Source organism: Mastigoproctus giganteus, chromosome 8 (genome assembly GCF_048544385.1).
Source record: "Mastigoproctus giganteus isolate SK-2022 chromosome 8, ASM4854438v1, whole genome shotgun sequence".
Taxonomy (NCBI): Eukaryota; Metazoa; Arthropoda; class Arachnida; order Uropygi; family Thelyphonidae; genus Mastigoproctus; species Mastigoproctus giganteus.
In genome coordinates, this window is record NC_143582.1 from 159,709,182 (window position 1) to 159,724,958 (window position 15,777).

General features: G+C 36.1%; 1 protein-coding gene across 2 annotated transcripts in view; it reads left to right on the forward strand.

The window, feature by feature from the left end:
- The window catches only part of jar (Myosin heavy chain 95F jaguar), a 633,758-nt gene that overhangs the window by 158,835 nt on the left and 459,146 nt on the right, over positions 1–15,777 (forward strand). For both annotated transcript variants that reach the window (XM_090379849.1, XM_090379848.1), the window contains exons 9-10: positions 9,079–9,244; positions 14,329–14,572. In XM_090379849.1, coding sequence (XP_090235975.1) covers positions 9,079–9,244; positions 14,329–14,572 — 410 coding nt within the window. The remainder of the gene's footprint in view (positions 1–9,078; positions 9,245–14,328; positions 14,573–15,777) is intronic.

Genomic DNA, 15,777 nt, shown 5'->3' on the forward strand with positions numbered 1-15,777 from the left:
ACTGAGGATCTTGACGAGGTCTATAAGCTACTTATAGAAAATAATATAATAAAACAATTAAGTCAATAAAGCTACTAAATATTGCTAAAAACCCGGCGTTCGCCGGAGCTGCAAAACTTGTAAAACACGTGGATTGGATACTCTTAGCGATACTAAGTAATAATATAAATTTTTTTTTATAGTAATTTAGACCAACCTTTCGTTGAAATAATAAAACAAAAAACAAAATTAATAGTTTAATAATATTAAACCAGTATTACTAATTTACAATAAATTACTATTTACAATAAGTATATAAAATAAAATGAAAAAGAATACCAGAAAATACAATAAAATATACAGAATTAAAAGCGCTAAAATCTGAAGCTTTCGAAGGCTCTGCCTTCTTTCTAAACAGTATGTTTTATTTTTGCAGTGCAATCTTAAATACCTTCAGGTTCACGGCTCATGTCACATGATTCAATAACATATGCATTGTTCTCATGCGTAATGGAACCGGAAATGGCTCAGGAGTGCGTCAGGTGGAATCGTTCATCCCCTCCAAGGATCACTGTCTCAAAGAGGGGGATGAATCTGCATACCCCTATTTCTTGTGGATAGAGGGGATGAATCCGCATACCCCTATCTCTTATGGATAGGGGTATGCAGATTCATCTCCTTTTTGAGATAGTGATCCTTTGGAGGGATATGAATGATTCCACCTGACGCACTCCTGAGTCACTTCCGGTTCTGTTACGCAAGAGAACAATGCACATGTTATTGAATCATGTGACATATGCTGTGAACCTGAAGGTATTTAAGATTGCACTGGAAAAATAAAGCATACTGTTGAGAAAGAAGGCAGAGCCTTTGAAAGATTCAGATTTTAGCGCTTTCAATTCTGTATATTTTATTGTATTTTATGGTATTCTTTTTCTTTTTGTTTTATATACTTATTGTAAATAATAATTTATTGTAAATTAGTAATACCGGTTTAATATTATTAAACTATTAATTTTGTTTTTTGTTTTATTATTTCAACGCAAGGTTGCTGTAAACTCTAAAAAAAAATTATATTATGAATATGCCCAACCCCAGAGGCCTATTTGAAGATACTAAGTAATAACCTACAAAATCTCTATCAAAGTTAAAAATTAAACTAAGTATCATAACTAGGAATATAAAGCTACTCTAGAAAATAAGTTAATATTCTAATTTAAGTTAAAAAAACAGAAAAAAATTTAAAAAACGGAGCCGTAAAAACTTTGCCTGCACAAGGCTACTCTCGTTTCCAATGTAATATTGTTTAAATATAAGATAGCTTATCATACCTTTTTTAGAAAATTTCTTCACATCAAATTGATCCGGTTAATATATAATATAAAAGATCTAAGTTTGTAACGCGATAATATCCATATTAAAAGATTGTTAATTTATACGATTTTTATAAAACTAATCTTGTATTCAATTCCCAATGTCTACCTACTGCTACCAAGGAATAGCAAAGCATAGCCGACATACATCAATCTACCCCAAACTAAACCCATCAGCAATGATAGACTAGAAACAGAAGACAATTGTAAACTATATTAAAAACTATATTAAAATATTGTAGACTAGACTTCTTTTACATGACCAGGTTATTTTGGTTATGAACCATGCTCACAAGAAGTACAGTGACAAACTTAACAATATCTGCTCTCTTATAATTTTAAATTAGTGTACCGCGACAAGATTATTTTTGTTAACTGATGTAAATCATGCTATTCACACATGCGTGTAAAGGTCCAAGAGTCCGAAATGGTGTATGGTCTCCTCACATTTATAAAATTACAGTTTAATTTCATTTCAAGTATTTCAGCTATTAAGATTTATTCATTCTGTGTATTAATTACCTTAGCTTCGTTAAAAAGAAAAACATGGTTCTCCTGGATGGCATGAAAGGAAAGTTCAGATGCACCTGTCCTTTTCGCTCTCACAGATGCCTGATATTGTTGTAAACACATCGAAAGATAATTTTGGTAGAACTGATGTAAAAGAAGTTGCATTCCCCACAAGCAATGTTATAGATTATATTGGTTCGCTCCATGTTACAGACTGAAGTGGGTTTCCTCACCCTCAATAATGTCTAGAGTTTATTTATCAGTTGTGCAACTATTTTGAATTCTGTATTTTTAAAAATGTTAATGAACTGTTCATACCATTGTTGTACATAAGGAACTTTAATAAAATATTTATGTGTATCGTTTTTACTAAGTGGAACTGATTCGGATTTTTGTTTTGCCTGTCGCTGAATGTTCCTAATCATACCTAGTGTATATCCCCTGTTTAAAAATCTTGTTATAAGTTCCCTGATTTTGTCATTGAGAGTTTCTTATATAGAACTATATCTGTACGCATTATAAAATTGGTTTAAAACAATACTCCTTTTTATACGTAAAAGTGTGGTAGCTCGAATAATGCAAAAATTTTCCTGTATTATTAAGTTTATGGTATATTTTAAAGTCTGTCATTGTGGACCCCTGTTAACATAAAATTAAGAAAATTTATAGAGTTCTCACCTGGGTTTTCCTTTTCCAAAGTGAATTTAAGTCGTGTATATTATTAAAAGAACTCATAAGATTATTTACATTATCTTCATGTGATACTTAGATGATATCCTAGTACCTACCATAAAATGTTATCCTGGGAATATACGGATTTAAGTGTAATTGCTCAATAGTGTTAAGATAAATTTCAGCTACTAAACCGCTCAGGCTAATTCCCATTGGAAGGCCAAAAATTTGTCTGTAAATGTCCGATTGAAAATCAACGTAATTAGCCTCTATAAGAAATCTAATTAAATGAAATATTTCGGTTATAGGCAACTTGGTTTTATTTAATATTATGGAATTACTGTTAATCAAATCCCATAATGTGTCGAGTGAATATTTAACATCTACATTAGTATATAATGAGACAACATCGGGGCTTAGAGGGGGGACAGGTATTCTGTGTGTTATCAGATACCCAGTCTAAAACACTGATGGAGCCAATATCTTTCTATTACAGAAGATTTAGGAGAAGTCCGGTTGGCCTGCCTCCCTAAAATCCACTCATGCACACCTTCTCGATGGTAAGCCCTGTTACATCACTTAGTGGCAAAGAATGTGTAGAGTGTATCTCTTCAAGACGCCTGGTCAGCGTGAAGAGAAAAAGACCAAACCCTCCAGCATATGCCAACACCACGAAACAAATGGCCCTCAGTCCCCAGCGACTTTCACTCCCCCCCCACCCTTACAGCAGCGAGAGGATCAGAGTGGAAGCAGAGGGTGCTAAGAATCTTTGGGTACGACCAGCTGCCATGCACGGAAACTGAACTTGGCCTGTTACAACGTAAGATCACTTATCAGTGAAGACAGGCTATTACAGCTGGAAAAGGAACTAGAAAATATGAATTGGAATATCATCAGTTTGGCTGAAACAAGAAGAAGAAATGGATCACCTATAAGTTTATCAAGTGGAAATCTGCTGTACACCAATGGAAACAGTGAAAGGAACGAAGGTGGAGTTGGGTTTCTGGTCCATAAAGATATAAAAAACAACATTTTGTTTTTTATATCTTATATGTTTTTATGTTATATGTTTTTTATATGTTAAAGATATAAAAAATCAAAAGTATATCACCAAGGGTGTCACTAATAATCAAGATTTCTAAGAGGTACAAGCTAAAGGTTATAATGATTCATGCACCAAAATTAGCATTAGCATTAGTAGAGGCATATGATGCAAGAAAGCAAGCTTATTCGGCATCAGCCAAAAAAAAAAAAAAAAAAAAACCAACCACTACTCCCATTTCACCCCTCCGTTCGTTCGAAATACCTGTCCAGTTGAGCTTTAAATTTGTTTAGGCTATCAACTTCAACAACAAGTGATGGAAGTCGGTTCCACCAACCAACCACCCGCTGGCCAAAGGCAAATTTCCGCACATCTATCCGACATCCGTCCTTCCTCAATTTGAATTTATGCCCTCTCAGGTGATTATTCTGAGCAAGATGAAGAATCACATTGGCATTGAGCATGCTCAAACCATTCAAAGCCTTATACACCTCTATCAGATCACCTCGCCGGTGCCTAGTCTCCAGACTCTGTAATTTGCAAAACTTAAGCCTTTCTTCGTAAGAGCAACCCTTTGTTCCATTCACTAATCTTGTTGCCCTCCTCTGTACCCATTCCAGCAGCTCTACATCCTTCTTGAAATGAGGCCTCCAGACCTGTATACAGTACTCAAGATGTGGCCTAACCATTGCCTTATACAAGGGAATAATCACCTCCTTATCCCTGCTAGAAAAATTCCTGTATATCATTGACAAGACACCATGAGCTACTCTTGCAGCTCGTCTGCACTGCTCAGAGAACTTCATATCTGCCTGCACAATTACCCCCAGGTCCTTTTCATTCTCCACCACTGTCAGTGTAGTACCGCAGAGTTGATAAGTTGCTCTGGGGTTACTGTTTCCCATATGTAGTACTTTACATTTGTCAATGTTAAACTTCATTTGCCACCTCTCAGCCCATCTGTTCAACCTTTCCAGATCCTGTTGCAGCAGCATAGCATCAGTAGTGTCCTTAACAACCCTGCCAACCTTTGTATCATCTGCAAACTTGGACATTAAACTTGATATACCATCATCAATATCATTCATAAACACCGAAAACAACAACGGACCCAACACTGAACCTTGAGGAACTCCACTAATAACATTAGTCCACGTTGAGCAGTGTCCATTGATTACCACTCTCTGTCTTCTGCCACTCAACCATCCCCTTATCCATAGCAGCAGTTTGCCTCCAATGCCACACTGCTCCAATTTGTGCAGCAGTCTTCCATGTGCAACAGTATCAAAAGCCTTTCTAAGATCCAAATATATAATATCAAAGTTATTCCCTGCATCCAGTTCTTTTGTGACTACATCATAGTATCCAATCAAATTGGTCAGGCAAGACCTGCCCTTAACAAAACCATGCTGTGTCTGAGCTATAACTGAATTCTTGTCTAGATGATCCTGCAGTGCTTCTTTAACCAGTGCCTCCATTAATTTACCTGGAACAGAAGTTAAACTAACAGGTCTATAATTACTTGTGTCAGCCTTTGATCCTCCTTTGTGAATTGGGGTTACATTTGCACATCTCCAGTCTATGGGTACCTCCCCTGAGTCCAAAGAAGCTCTCATAATTATGGCTAGGGGTTTGCATACTTCCTTTGCTGCCTCCTTTAATATAACTGGATAGATCCCATCCACCCCAGGTGCCTTTTTTATGTTTATCCTCAACAATCTCTCCTCCACTTTCCTCTCAGTTATTACAAAATCATCCAGCTCACTGCCAATGTTTACTTTACCTACATCATTCTCCTTCCTGAATAACTCCTCATGCGTGAATGTAGATGCAAAATACTCGTTTAGATTGTTAGCTACCTGAGCAGGATCCTCAACTGTTGAACCATCAATATCCAGTGGACCAATCTGATTCATCCCTTTCCTTCTCGAGTTCAAATATGTAAAGAACTCTTTTCTGTTTTTCTTTGCATCCTTTGCCAAGGATTTTTCGTAGTCTGCCTTTGCCTGCCTAATCTCCTTTGTGACTTGGTTACAGACCAACTTATATCTATCATAGGTTTCCATGTCACCCATTAATTTGTATGTATCCCATGCATTTTTCTTCTCTGCCACATGTCTCATTAGTTCATCTGACAACCATTTAGGCCTAAACCTTGAACAATATTTCTTAGTTGGTATGTAAAGCCTGGTAGCCTCCAAGATTAGTTCCTTGAATGCTTCCCATTTTGAGTTTGCTGTTGGTAACATCATCAGTTGGTCCCACTGTATAGAATTTAAATACTGTCTCAGACCATCATAGTCGCCTTTACGAAAACAAAAACCCTTCCCTTTACCTCTGATGGTAGTTACCTCCTTGAGTAAATCCCACTTCAACACACTGTGATCACTGCCACCTAGTGGTTCATTTATCTGCAGATTCTTAATGCATGAAGAATCACTACTGATAATCAGATCAAGGGTATTGCTCCCTCTTGTTGCCTCACGAACATGCTGATGTAGAAAACAATCATCCAATAAATCCACAAAAGCCTTGCTAGTGTGCGAGTGACCAACCCACAAATTCCAGTCAATATCTGGGAAATTAAAATCCCCCATTATAAGACTCTCTGATTTACTGGCCCACTCTATTTCCCTGTACAATATCTTATTATACTCATCAGAGTCATTAGGCCTATAGCACACTCCTACTCTCAATTTTGATTTCCCTATGCTTATGTCACACCAAACTGACTCGACACTGCCCTGTCCATCGATGTCGACTGGCTTCACTTCCTTGGACTTTATGTGTTTCTTAATTAATAGCATAACCCCTCCTCCCCTCCTGTCTTGTCTATCCTTTCTATACACATTATATTCCCCAAATTCCAGTTCCGCATTACTTATATCTGTGTGACACCACGTCTCTGATATCTCAACAATATCTGCCTTTGATGTTTTGAGCAATACCTCAAATTCATCAAATTTATTTACCAAACTCCTAGCATTGGTGTACACGCAGGTATACATGCACCTGTTTCTATTCTTAGCTACCCTAACACAACCCATGTGTACACCGAAATTGAGAGTCTTCTAGATGAGCAGAAAACCCAATACACTATTATTATGGGGGACTTCAATGCTAAGGTTGGAAAAAAGATAAAACAGCACAGAAAGGGAAAATATAGGAAATTTTGGAATTGGTGAAAGAAATGAAAGAGGTGAAAGACTTGTGGAATTTGCAGAATCTCAAGTATTGTCAGTAATGAACACGTTTTTCAAGAAATGGGTGAACAGAAAGTGGACAGGGAAGGATCCAAATGAGTTAACAACTAATGAAATTGACTTCATCTTCACTAACAGAAGATATATAGTGAATGATGTTACCATCCTGAATACGGTAAATGTTGGAAGTGATCACAGAATGGTAAGGTGCACACTTGATATAGATGTAGGAAAGGAGAGGAAAAAACTGACTCGAGTAAATAATACGAAGGTCTTTGAGATAACAGAAGAGGAGAAAGAGCAGTATGTACTGGAACTTAAGAACAAGTTTGAGCTTCTGCAGACGGCTCAGGACCAAGATATCGATGAGGAATATTACAACTTCCTGAAACTGATAAAGCCCAAGAAACCTATAGGGAAAAAGAAATCCAAAGAAGAAAAAATTAGTCAAGAAACACGTGTTATGATGAACTGAAGGCAACAAATGAAGAGCAAGATAAACACTGACAAGGAGAAAATTGAGTATACTGAGTTATGCAAAGCCATTAGAAAGAGACTCAGAGAGGACATAAGAAGATTTAACACCAGAAAAATAGAACAGGCATTAAGGGGAAGCAAAGGACTTAAATCAGCAGCCATGAGCAGTAATACAGAAAGAGAAATGATACTGATACTGAAACTGAAGAATAGTGATGTTGTACTTATAAATAGCGGAGGAGGCATAATTCAAATAGCAGAAGACTACTATAGAGAATTATACAAGGAGCGAGAGAATGATGCTCCCTATTTAAGACAACCACAGTGTCGCCTTTATCTGTTCTTTGTATTACAATATTATCATTTTTCCTTAGTTTTTGTAATCCGATTCTTTCTTGTTTTGATAGTTTGGGTATATTAGGATCCTTTGATCCTAACATTATTTATTAGCTGTATTAATCCTTCCCTATTCTTAATATTTCTTAAACCGCATTCAAATTCAACTACTGTTTGTTTTTTCGGAAGTCATGTAGGTGGAAGGTTGTAATTAAGACTCCTTTTTAAGAAGATTTATTTGAACTGTGATTAAATTTACAACGCTGAGTTTCGAATTATTTCCCTGTGTATCTGAATTATTAAATATAATGTTATTGTGTAGTGTAGCTAAATCTGTTACCTCACGTTGCATGATTTAACTTATACCTTCCACCCCTTCTTCATTATGTGTTGTATTTTCTCTACTATTGAAGCATGTGTTACCCTCCGTTCGAACAACAAATCGATTCTTAACCATAATTAGATGCTGTATTTTGTTTGTCTTTTATTTATTTCCATTTCTAAATCCTGTTTTTTAATTTCAATAACTTACTTTAGATAATTCCAGTCATTAGAATTCCAATCATTTTAAACAGGGGATATACGCTAGGATAATATTCAGCGACAGGCAAAACAAAAATCCGAATCAGTTCCGCTTAGTAAGAATACTACACATAAGTATTTTATTAAAGTTCCTTATGTACAACAATGGTATGAACAGTTTGTTAACATTTTTAAAAATACAGAATTCAAAATAGTTGCACAACTGATAAATAAATTATTGAGGGCGAGGAAACCCACCTCAGTCTTTAACGTGGAGCGAACCGATATAATCTATAACATTACTTGTGGGGAATGCAACTCCTTTTACATCGGTTCTACCAAAATTATCTTTCGATGTCTTTAAAACAATATCAGGCATCTGTGAGGGTGAAAAGGACAGGTGCATCTGAACTTTCCTTTCATGCCATCCAGGAGAACCATGTTTTTCTTTTTAACGAGGCTAAGGTAATTAATACACAGAATGAATAAAACTCTTAATAGCTGAAATACTTGAAATGAAATTAAACTGTAATTCTATAAATGTGCGGAGACCATACACCATTTTGGACTCTTGGACCTTTACACGCATGTGTGAATAGCATGATTCACATTGGTTAACAAAAATGATCTTGTTGTGGTGCACTAATTTAAAATTATAAGAGAGTAGATATTGTTAAGTTTGTCACTGTACTTGTGAGCACGGTTCATAACTGAAATAACCTGGTCATGTATAAAGAAGTCTAGTCTACAATATATTAATATAGTTTGACAATTGTCTTCTGTTTCTAAGTCTATCATTGCTGTGGGTTTAGTTTGAGGTAGATTGATGTACATCGGCTACGCTTTGCTCTTCCTTGGTAATTAAATAATTTGTATATAAGTATAATTATTTTGGTAGAGAGGATTAGAGATTTAAAGACAAGTATTTGCATGTGTATTATATTATGTGTTCTTTGTTTTCCAGTACCTGAATAAAGGTTGCACCCAGTATTTTATCTCAAATCACTCTGAGAGTATACTTAATGTCAACAGAAAATCAAAAGTCCATCAAGAGAAAGGTGCACTAAAAGATCCTATATTAGATGACATGAAAGATTTTGAATGTATGGACAGAGCATTGAGCAATATGGGTAAGCATTGTCTTTTCATTATCATTGAGATGTCTAACCATCCATTTTAATATAAATTATAGCTTCTTTTAATTAAAAAAAAAAAAAAAAAAGAGAGTTATAAACATCTTAAAATCTACAAGAAGTGAACCATCTAATCACATAACACTACACTCACATGATGGAATAAAGGATTTCAGTAACCTCTAAACCTAACGAAGGGGCAGATTTAAAGGCTGTGTTCCTATGCTATGCATAACACAAAGCACTTTTCACAAATTCAGCAATACGAAAGCACACATTGCAAAACAGAGAAGAACATCACAACAGAATTGCATTGTGCACTTTTGTAAGTGAATCCTAAAATCATTTCTCTTTATTTCAATGCACTGCATTTATATATGAGTAGATTGTAATTTGTTCATATTTGTTTCCATCACATACACACTTTTTAAATAGTTGAAAGCAAAAACCTTTCCCTTTACCCCTGATGGTAGTTACCTCTTTGAGTAAATCCCACTTAAGCACACAATGATCACTGCCACCTAGTGGTTCCTTTATGGCCATCTCTCTGCTACTTCCTCGTGGGCTTTGATAATTAAATAATTTGATCACAGGTAATCTTTTAGATAGCCATACTAAAAGAATGTCAAAGGCATACCTGTTTCTGTAGTCTCAGTAACAGTTTTGATTTGTAATTACTCATGTTAAGTTATGGATATCCTATATTAATAATCCAAATAAATTTTATAAACTGTAATTGTTGATTTTTGCTTAACTTTAGTTTTAAATTTTGGAATTATTATTAGCTGCAAACTGAGATTGAGACCCAAAGCCTGACAGGTATGCATCAGAGTAAATATAAAAGGTATAGAGGTATTTACCTGTGATCAGTATGACTGTAGGTTGGTGTGAGAAAGGACCTGCAAGTTGTCCGTGAGCCACTTAATAGGAGGCAAGAGCATCATTTGGTCTGATTTGTTGGTTGGTCTGTTTTTAATAATAATATATATTTAAGGGAGAGTTCATTTGCGATTAGGCTACCTGTATTCAATTTGTAATCGATGGTTAGGGATTACGGTGAATACCTATATAGATGTTTAGGTAAATACAATTTAAGAATTACATTTTTTTTTTTTTTTCTTTTTTTTTTTTTGTAATGTTATCCACTGGACAAAGACTAGTATAACCTTTCTACAGCATATCAGAGTTGTTAATGACAGTAATGGCAGGGTGCTACTGCAACAGGATCTAGATAATTTGGGCAGATGGGCTAAGAAGTGGCCACTGAAGTTTAACCTTGACAAATGCAAAGTACTGCATATGGGTAGAAGTAACCCCAGAGGGGAAGATGAAGTTACTGTAGAGTTGTTAAAATTGGGGAAGAGGCATAACACAAAAACTGGCAAGGCTCTTCACAAAGTACATTAGAAAAGGTGTGATGCCTAAGCAGTGGAATAATGCAATCATAGTTTTGCTGCATAAGAAAGGAGATAAATCAGAAATTGGAAATTATAGACCAATTAGCTTGTTATCCCACATATACAAGTTGTTCACAAGGGTCATTACTAACAGATTAGAAAGAATACTTGATGAGAATCAACCGAAAGAGCAAGCTGGCTTTAGGACAGGATTCTCAGCTATGGATCACCTTCACGTAATATCACAGCTAATGGTGAAAGCAAATGAATATAAAACACCATTATGCCTGGCATTTGTGGATTATGAAAAGGCATTTGACTCCATACAGCATAAGGCAATGTTTCGGGCACTGGAAAGACAAGGCATTGATACCCCATATATTATGATTTTGAAGAAAATATATGAGAGTGCTACCTCCTTTACTAGACTAGACAAAGACAGTAGGAAATTTAAAATTGAGAAAGGAGTTTGACAAGGAGACACAATATCTCCGAAACTATTTACTGCTGCCCTTGAGGAAGCTTTCAGAAGATTAGCCTGGTCGCAGAAAGGAGTCAATGTGAACGGAGAGTACCTAAACCATTTACAATTTTCAGATGACATTGTGGTCATAAGCCACGATACCAAAGAAGTAGAGGAAAATCTTAATCAGTTATGCACAGCTAGTAAGGATTTTGGACTAAAGATGAATATGGCCAAAACAAAAGTAATGATGAACAAGTATGCCACAGAAAGGGAAATAATGATTGAAGGAGCAGTAATTGAAAAGGTGGAGTCATATACTTATCTGGGACAAGTTATTAGCTTTAATAATGATAAATGGCTGGAAGTCAAGAGAAGAATAAATTTTGGATGGATAGCATTCAGGAAATATAGTCACATACTGAAGAGCAATATCCCAGTTTGTCTGAAACGTAAAATAATGAACCAATGTATACTCCCCACCATAACTTATGGAAGTGAAACTTGGGCACTCACCAAAAGAATGGAAGAGAAGCTGAGAACTACACAGTGAAGAATGGAACGAATCATATTGGGAATCAGACTGTTAGATAAGAAGAGAAACACATGGATTAGGCAGCAAACTCAAGTAAAGGACATTCTTATCAAAACTAAAGAACTAAAATGGTCTTGGGCAGCACACATAGCTCGAAGACATGATGACAGATGGACTAAGAAAATAACAGAATGGTATCCAAGAGGAGCTAGAAGAAAACCTGGAAGACAAAGGCGGAGATGGATAGATGAAATTCATGAGTTTGTGGGTAGTAAATGGATGGCCAGTGCTCAAAACAGAAGGAACTGGAAAGTTGCTGGAGAGGCCTACATCCTGCAGTGGATTGAAAATGGCTGATGATGATGATGAACCCCAGAGAAACGTACCAACTGTGTGGTACTATACTTAAGGTGGTAGAAAATGAAAAAGACCTGGGAGTAATTGTGCAGGCAGATATGAAGTTTTCTGAGCAATGCAGACAGGCTGCCAGGGAAGGTCAGGGGGTTTTGTCAATGATATATAGGAATTTTGCTAGCAGGGAAAAGGAGGTGATTATCCCTCTGTATAAGGCAATGGTCAGGCCATGCCTTGAGTACTGTGTACAGGTCTGGAGGCCTCATTTTAGGAAGGATGTAGATTTACTTGAGTGTGTACAGAGAAGGGCAACAAGATTGGTGAGGGCAATGAAGGGATCCTCTTACCAAGAGAGGCTTAAGTTCTGCAAATTGTAGTGGCTGGAGACTAGGCACCTGAGCGGTGATCTGATTGAGGTGTATAAGGCCTTGAATGGGTTGAGCACGCTGAATTCTGATGGGATCCTTCCACTTGTTCAGATTACGAACCTAAGGGGGCTTAATTTCAAATTAAGAAAAGACAGATGTAGAATAGATGTGCGGAAATTTGCCTTTAGTTAGCGGGTGGTTAATTGCTGGAACAAACTTCCATCTGTCGTTGTGAAAGTTGATAGGTTGAATAAATTTAAGGAGGAACTGGACAGGCATTTGGAGGGAATGGTGTGATTTTTTTTTTTTTTTTTTTTTTTTTTGGCTGATGCTGCATAAGCTCATACACGTGGTTTCTTGCATCACATGCCACTACTACTACTACTACAGCCCGTGTATGCCCCGTGGGATAACTATATACATATTTACATACCCCCCCCCCCATCGGTGATTTTAACCTTGTGGTGCTTTGGACTTTATTATAAGCTGTAGCCATGGTGTAGCGTGTTATTTGTATCCCATTTGTTATCTAATATAAAATATCCAGCGAAGTTGGTGCTTTGAAGCGTTGGGATCCCAACGTTTCAAAGCACCAACATGCTACACCACACGTACAGCGCCGACCGGGCTAGCCAAGTGGGTAAAGTACCTGCCCGGCAACCCAAAGGTCGCGGGTTCGATTCCCGCCTCGGGCTTGGATCAAAGTACTGCAAAAACCTTGGGAGGTGCAATATGGCCACAGAAGCCGATGCGCCAAAAAAAAAAAAAAAAAACACCTACAGCTTATAATAAAGTCCACAGCACCACAAGATTAAAATCACCAATGGGGGGTATGTATATAGTTATCCCACGGGGGGCATTTTATTTACCTAAACATCTATATAGGTATTCACCATAATCCCTAACCATTGATTACAAATTGAATACAGGTTGCCTAATTGCAAATTAACCCTCCCTTAAACATATATTATTATTAAAAACAGACCAACCAACAAATCAGACCAGATTGCACCCCTGCCTCCTATAAAGCAGCTCCCGGGCAACTTGCATGGCCTTTCTCGCCCCAACCTACAGTCATACTGATCACAGGTAAATACCTGTATACTTTTTATATTTACTCTGATGCATACCTCTCGGGCTTTGGGTCTCAATCCCAGTTTGCAGCTAATAATAATTCCAAAATTTAAAACTAAAGTTAACCAAAAATTAACAATTACAGTTTATGAAATTTATTTGATTTACTTGGATTATTAATATAGGACATCCATAACTTAACATGAGTACTTACAAAACAAAACTGTTTTTGAGACTACAGAAACAGGTATGCCTTTGGCGTTCTTTTAGTATGGCTATCTATCTGCTCATAGCCCCCAAGGAAGTAGCAGAGAAACGGCCATGTGAAAGAAAGTCACCCTCCTGATTTCTCCCTAGCTATATTCCTAACCTTCTTGACTCAATCTTTAATAATTTCCTTTATTTCCTCTCTCCTCCTCCTTTAAATCTCTAAGCTTTCCAAACTGTACATTTATATTTTTGTTAACTTGATCCCTATAGGCGATCCAACAGCTGCTAGTACAACTACAGCTAGCCAGTTAGTTAGGCCTTAATTACTAGTAATACTTCCCACCAAAAAAAAGAAAAAAATTCACCACTCGCAAACCAAAATCTATCAGGACCTTGACCATAAAAAAAATATATAATATAATTTAACTAAAAGGTTAACTTAATTAAAAATTAAGTGATTTTTCATAGTTCTGTGAATGCAATGTGTGAAGCTAGGTGTGGGAGAGATAAAGCATTCAGATTTATGGCATTTCAGATCACAGAGGACATTCTGATTACCAAAGCTATAAATTATCACTATTTATATAAACTTTCAATTCAGAATAAAGAAATAATTTGTGTTTGAATTAAAACCAATATAATAATATAGCAATTTATCAAATTATCACATTTCCTTTTAGGTCTTGATCAAAAAGAAAGGCTTAATATATATACAGTTGTTGCTGCGGTACTCCATCTAGGAAATGTTACATTTGAGGATAATTCTGATGACAGCAAAGGTGGCTGCCGAATGGCTAATCATTCTGATCAGTCACTTCAGATAGCAGCTTCTTTAATGGGAGTAGATCCACAGTACTTGAGACAGAGTCTTCTAAGTCGTGTTATGCAAACAAGTAAAGGTGGAGCCAAAGGCACCATTTACATGTATGTATTTTTTTTTTTTTTTTTTTTTTTTTGTTTTTACAAATGCTTCTTATGCTTCCTAAAATAAAACCTGGAATAACTGTGGATGTAGTTAAGTACAGTAAGATCCCTGTATCTGCGGGGGATACGTTCCAAGACCTACTGTGGATGGCTGAAACCGTGGATATAAGCGAACACCTGCTGACCTCATGTATAACATGATTTTTTGTACATATACATGTATAATAAAGTTTAATTAATAAATTAAACACACAGTAAGGCATTACCAACATTAAATATGGTAATAATAAATTACAGCAGATTCTCGATTTACCAGGATTGGATTAACTAGGAAGCGGATTAACCGGGACACTTCAAGACTCCAAATTAAAAAAAAAAAAAAAATCAACCAGAAATCATAAAATTCAAGTAATAACTAGAATAGATATTTTGCAAGTCATAAATTAGCGACAAGAATCGGCATTATAAGTTGTCATTGGGAGATTAGTATACCTGTTATCTTGCAACCCCCCGCTGCCTTCATACCTACCGCTCAAAACAAAAAAAAAAAAAAAAAAAAGAGACCAAATGTTTAGTTTGGTTTAGTGTGTCACGTTGACTGTTGTGTTCCGTCACACCACAAAAGGACAAATTTTGTTTCGTTATTTATGTCAGGGATATCAGTTTTTTTTTTTTTTTTTTGTTGTTGTTGTTTAAAAATCGCAAAAATGATGGGCAAACACAGGAGTTGTGCTTTCAAATTAAACGAAACCTTTAAATCTCCAGAGAACCATTATAATGTTGGTGACCAAACCACACGTGACATTGTAAAAAAATAAAGGGAAGCTATTCGATTTAAAATCGACATCGTAAAAAATAAAGGGAAGCATCATATTGGACATGCGAGTAGTACGTGTTAAGTTTTTTTGTTTTTTTCCATGGTTAACCACAGGTAACTGAATCAGCAGATACGGAGGCACAACTGTATATGCTTATTACAGCCACTTACATTCAAGTGAAAATTATTAACCAACTTTGTGAATTATTCCTCCAGAACAGCTACTTGTATAACAATCATCAAGTAAATAACTTAACTCTATATGTTCTTTGAAAGGCATTAAATGAAAATTAAATTTGAAAAGTATAAAAATGCGGACTTCATGTATATTTGCAAATTAAATAGTTCATTGATCGATACCCAGAGGTGGCAAACAGGATTTCTTGCA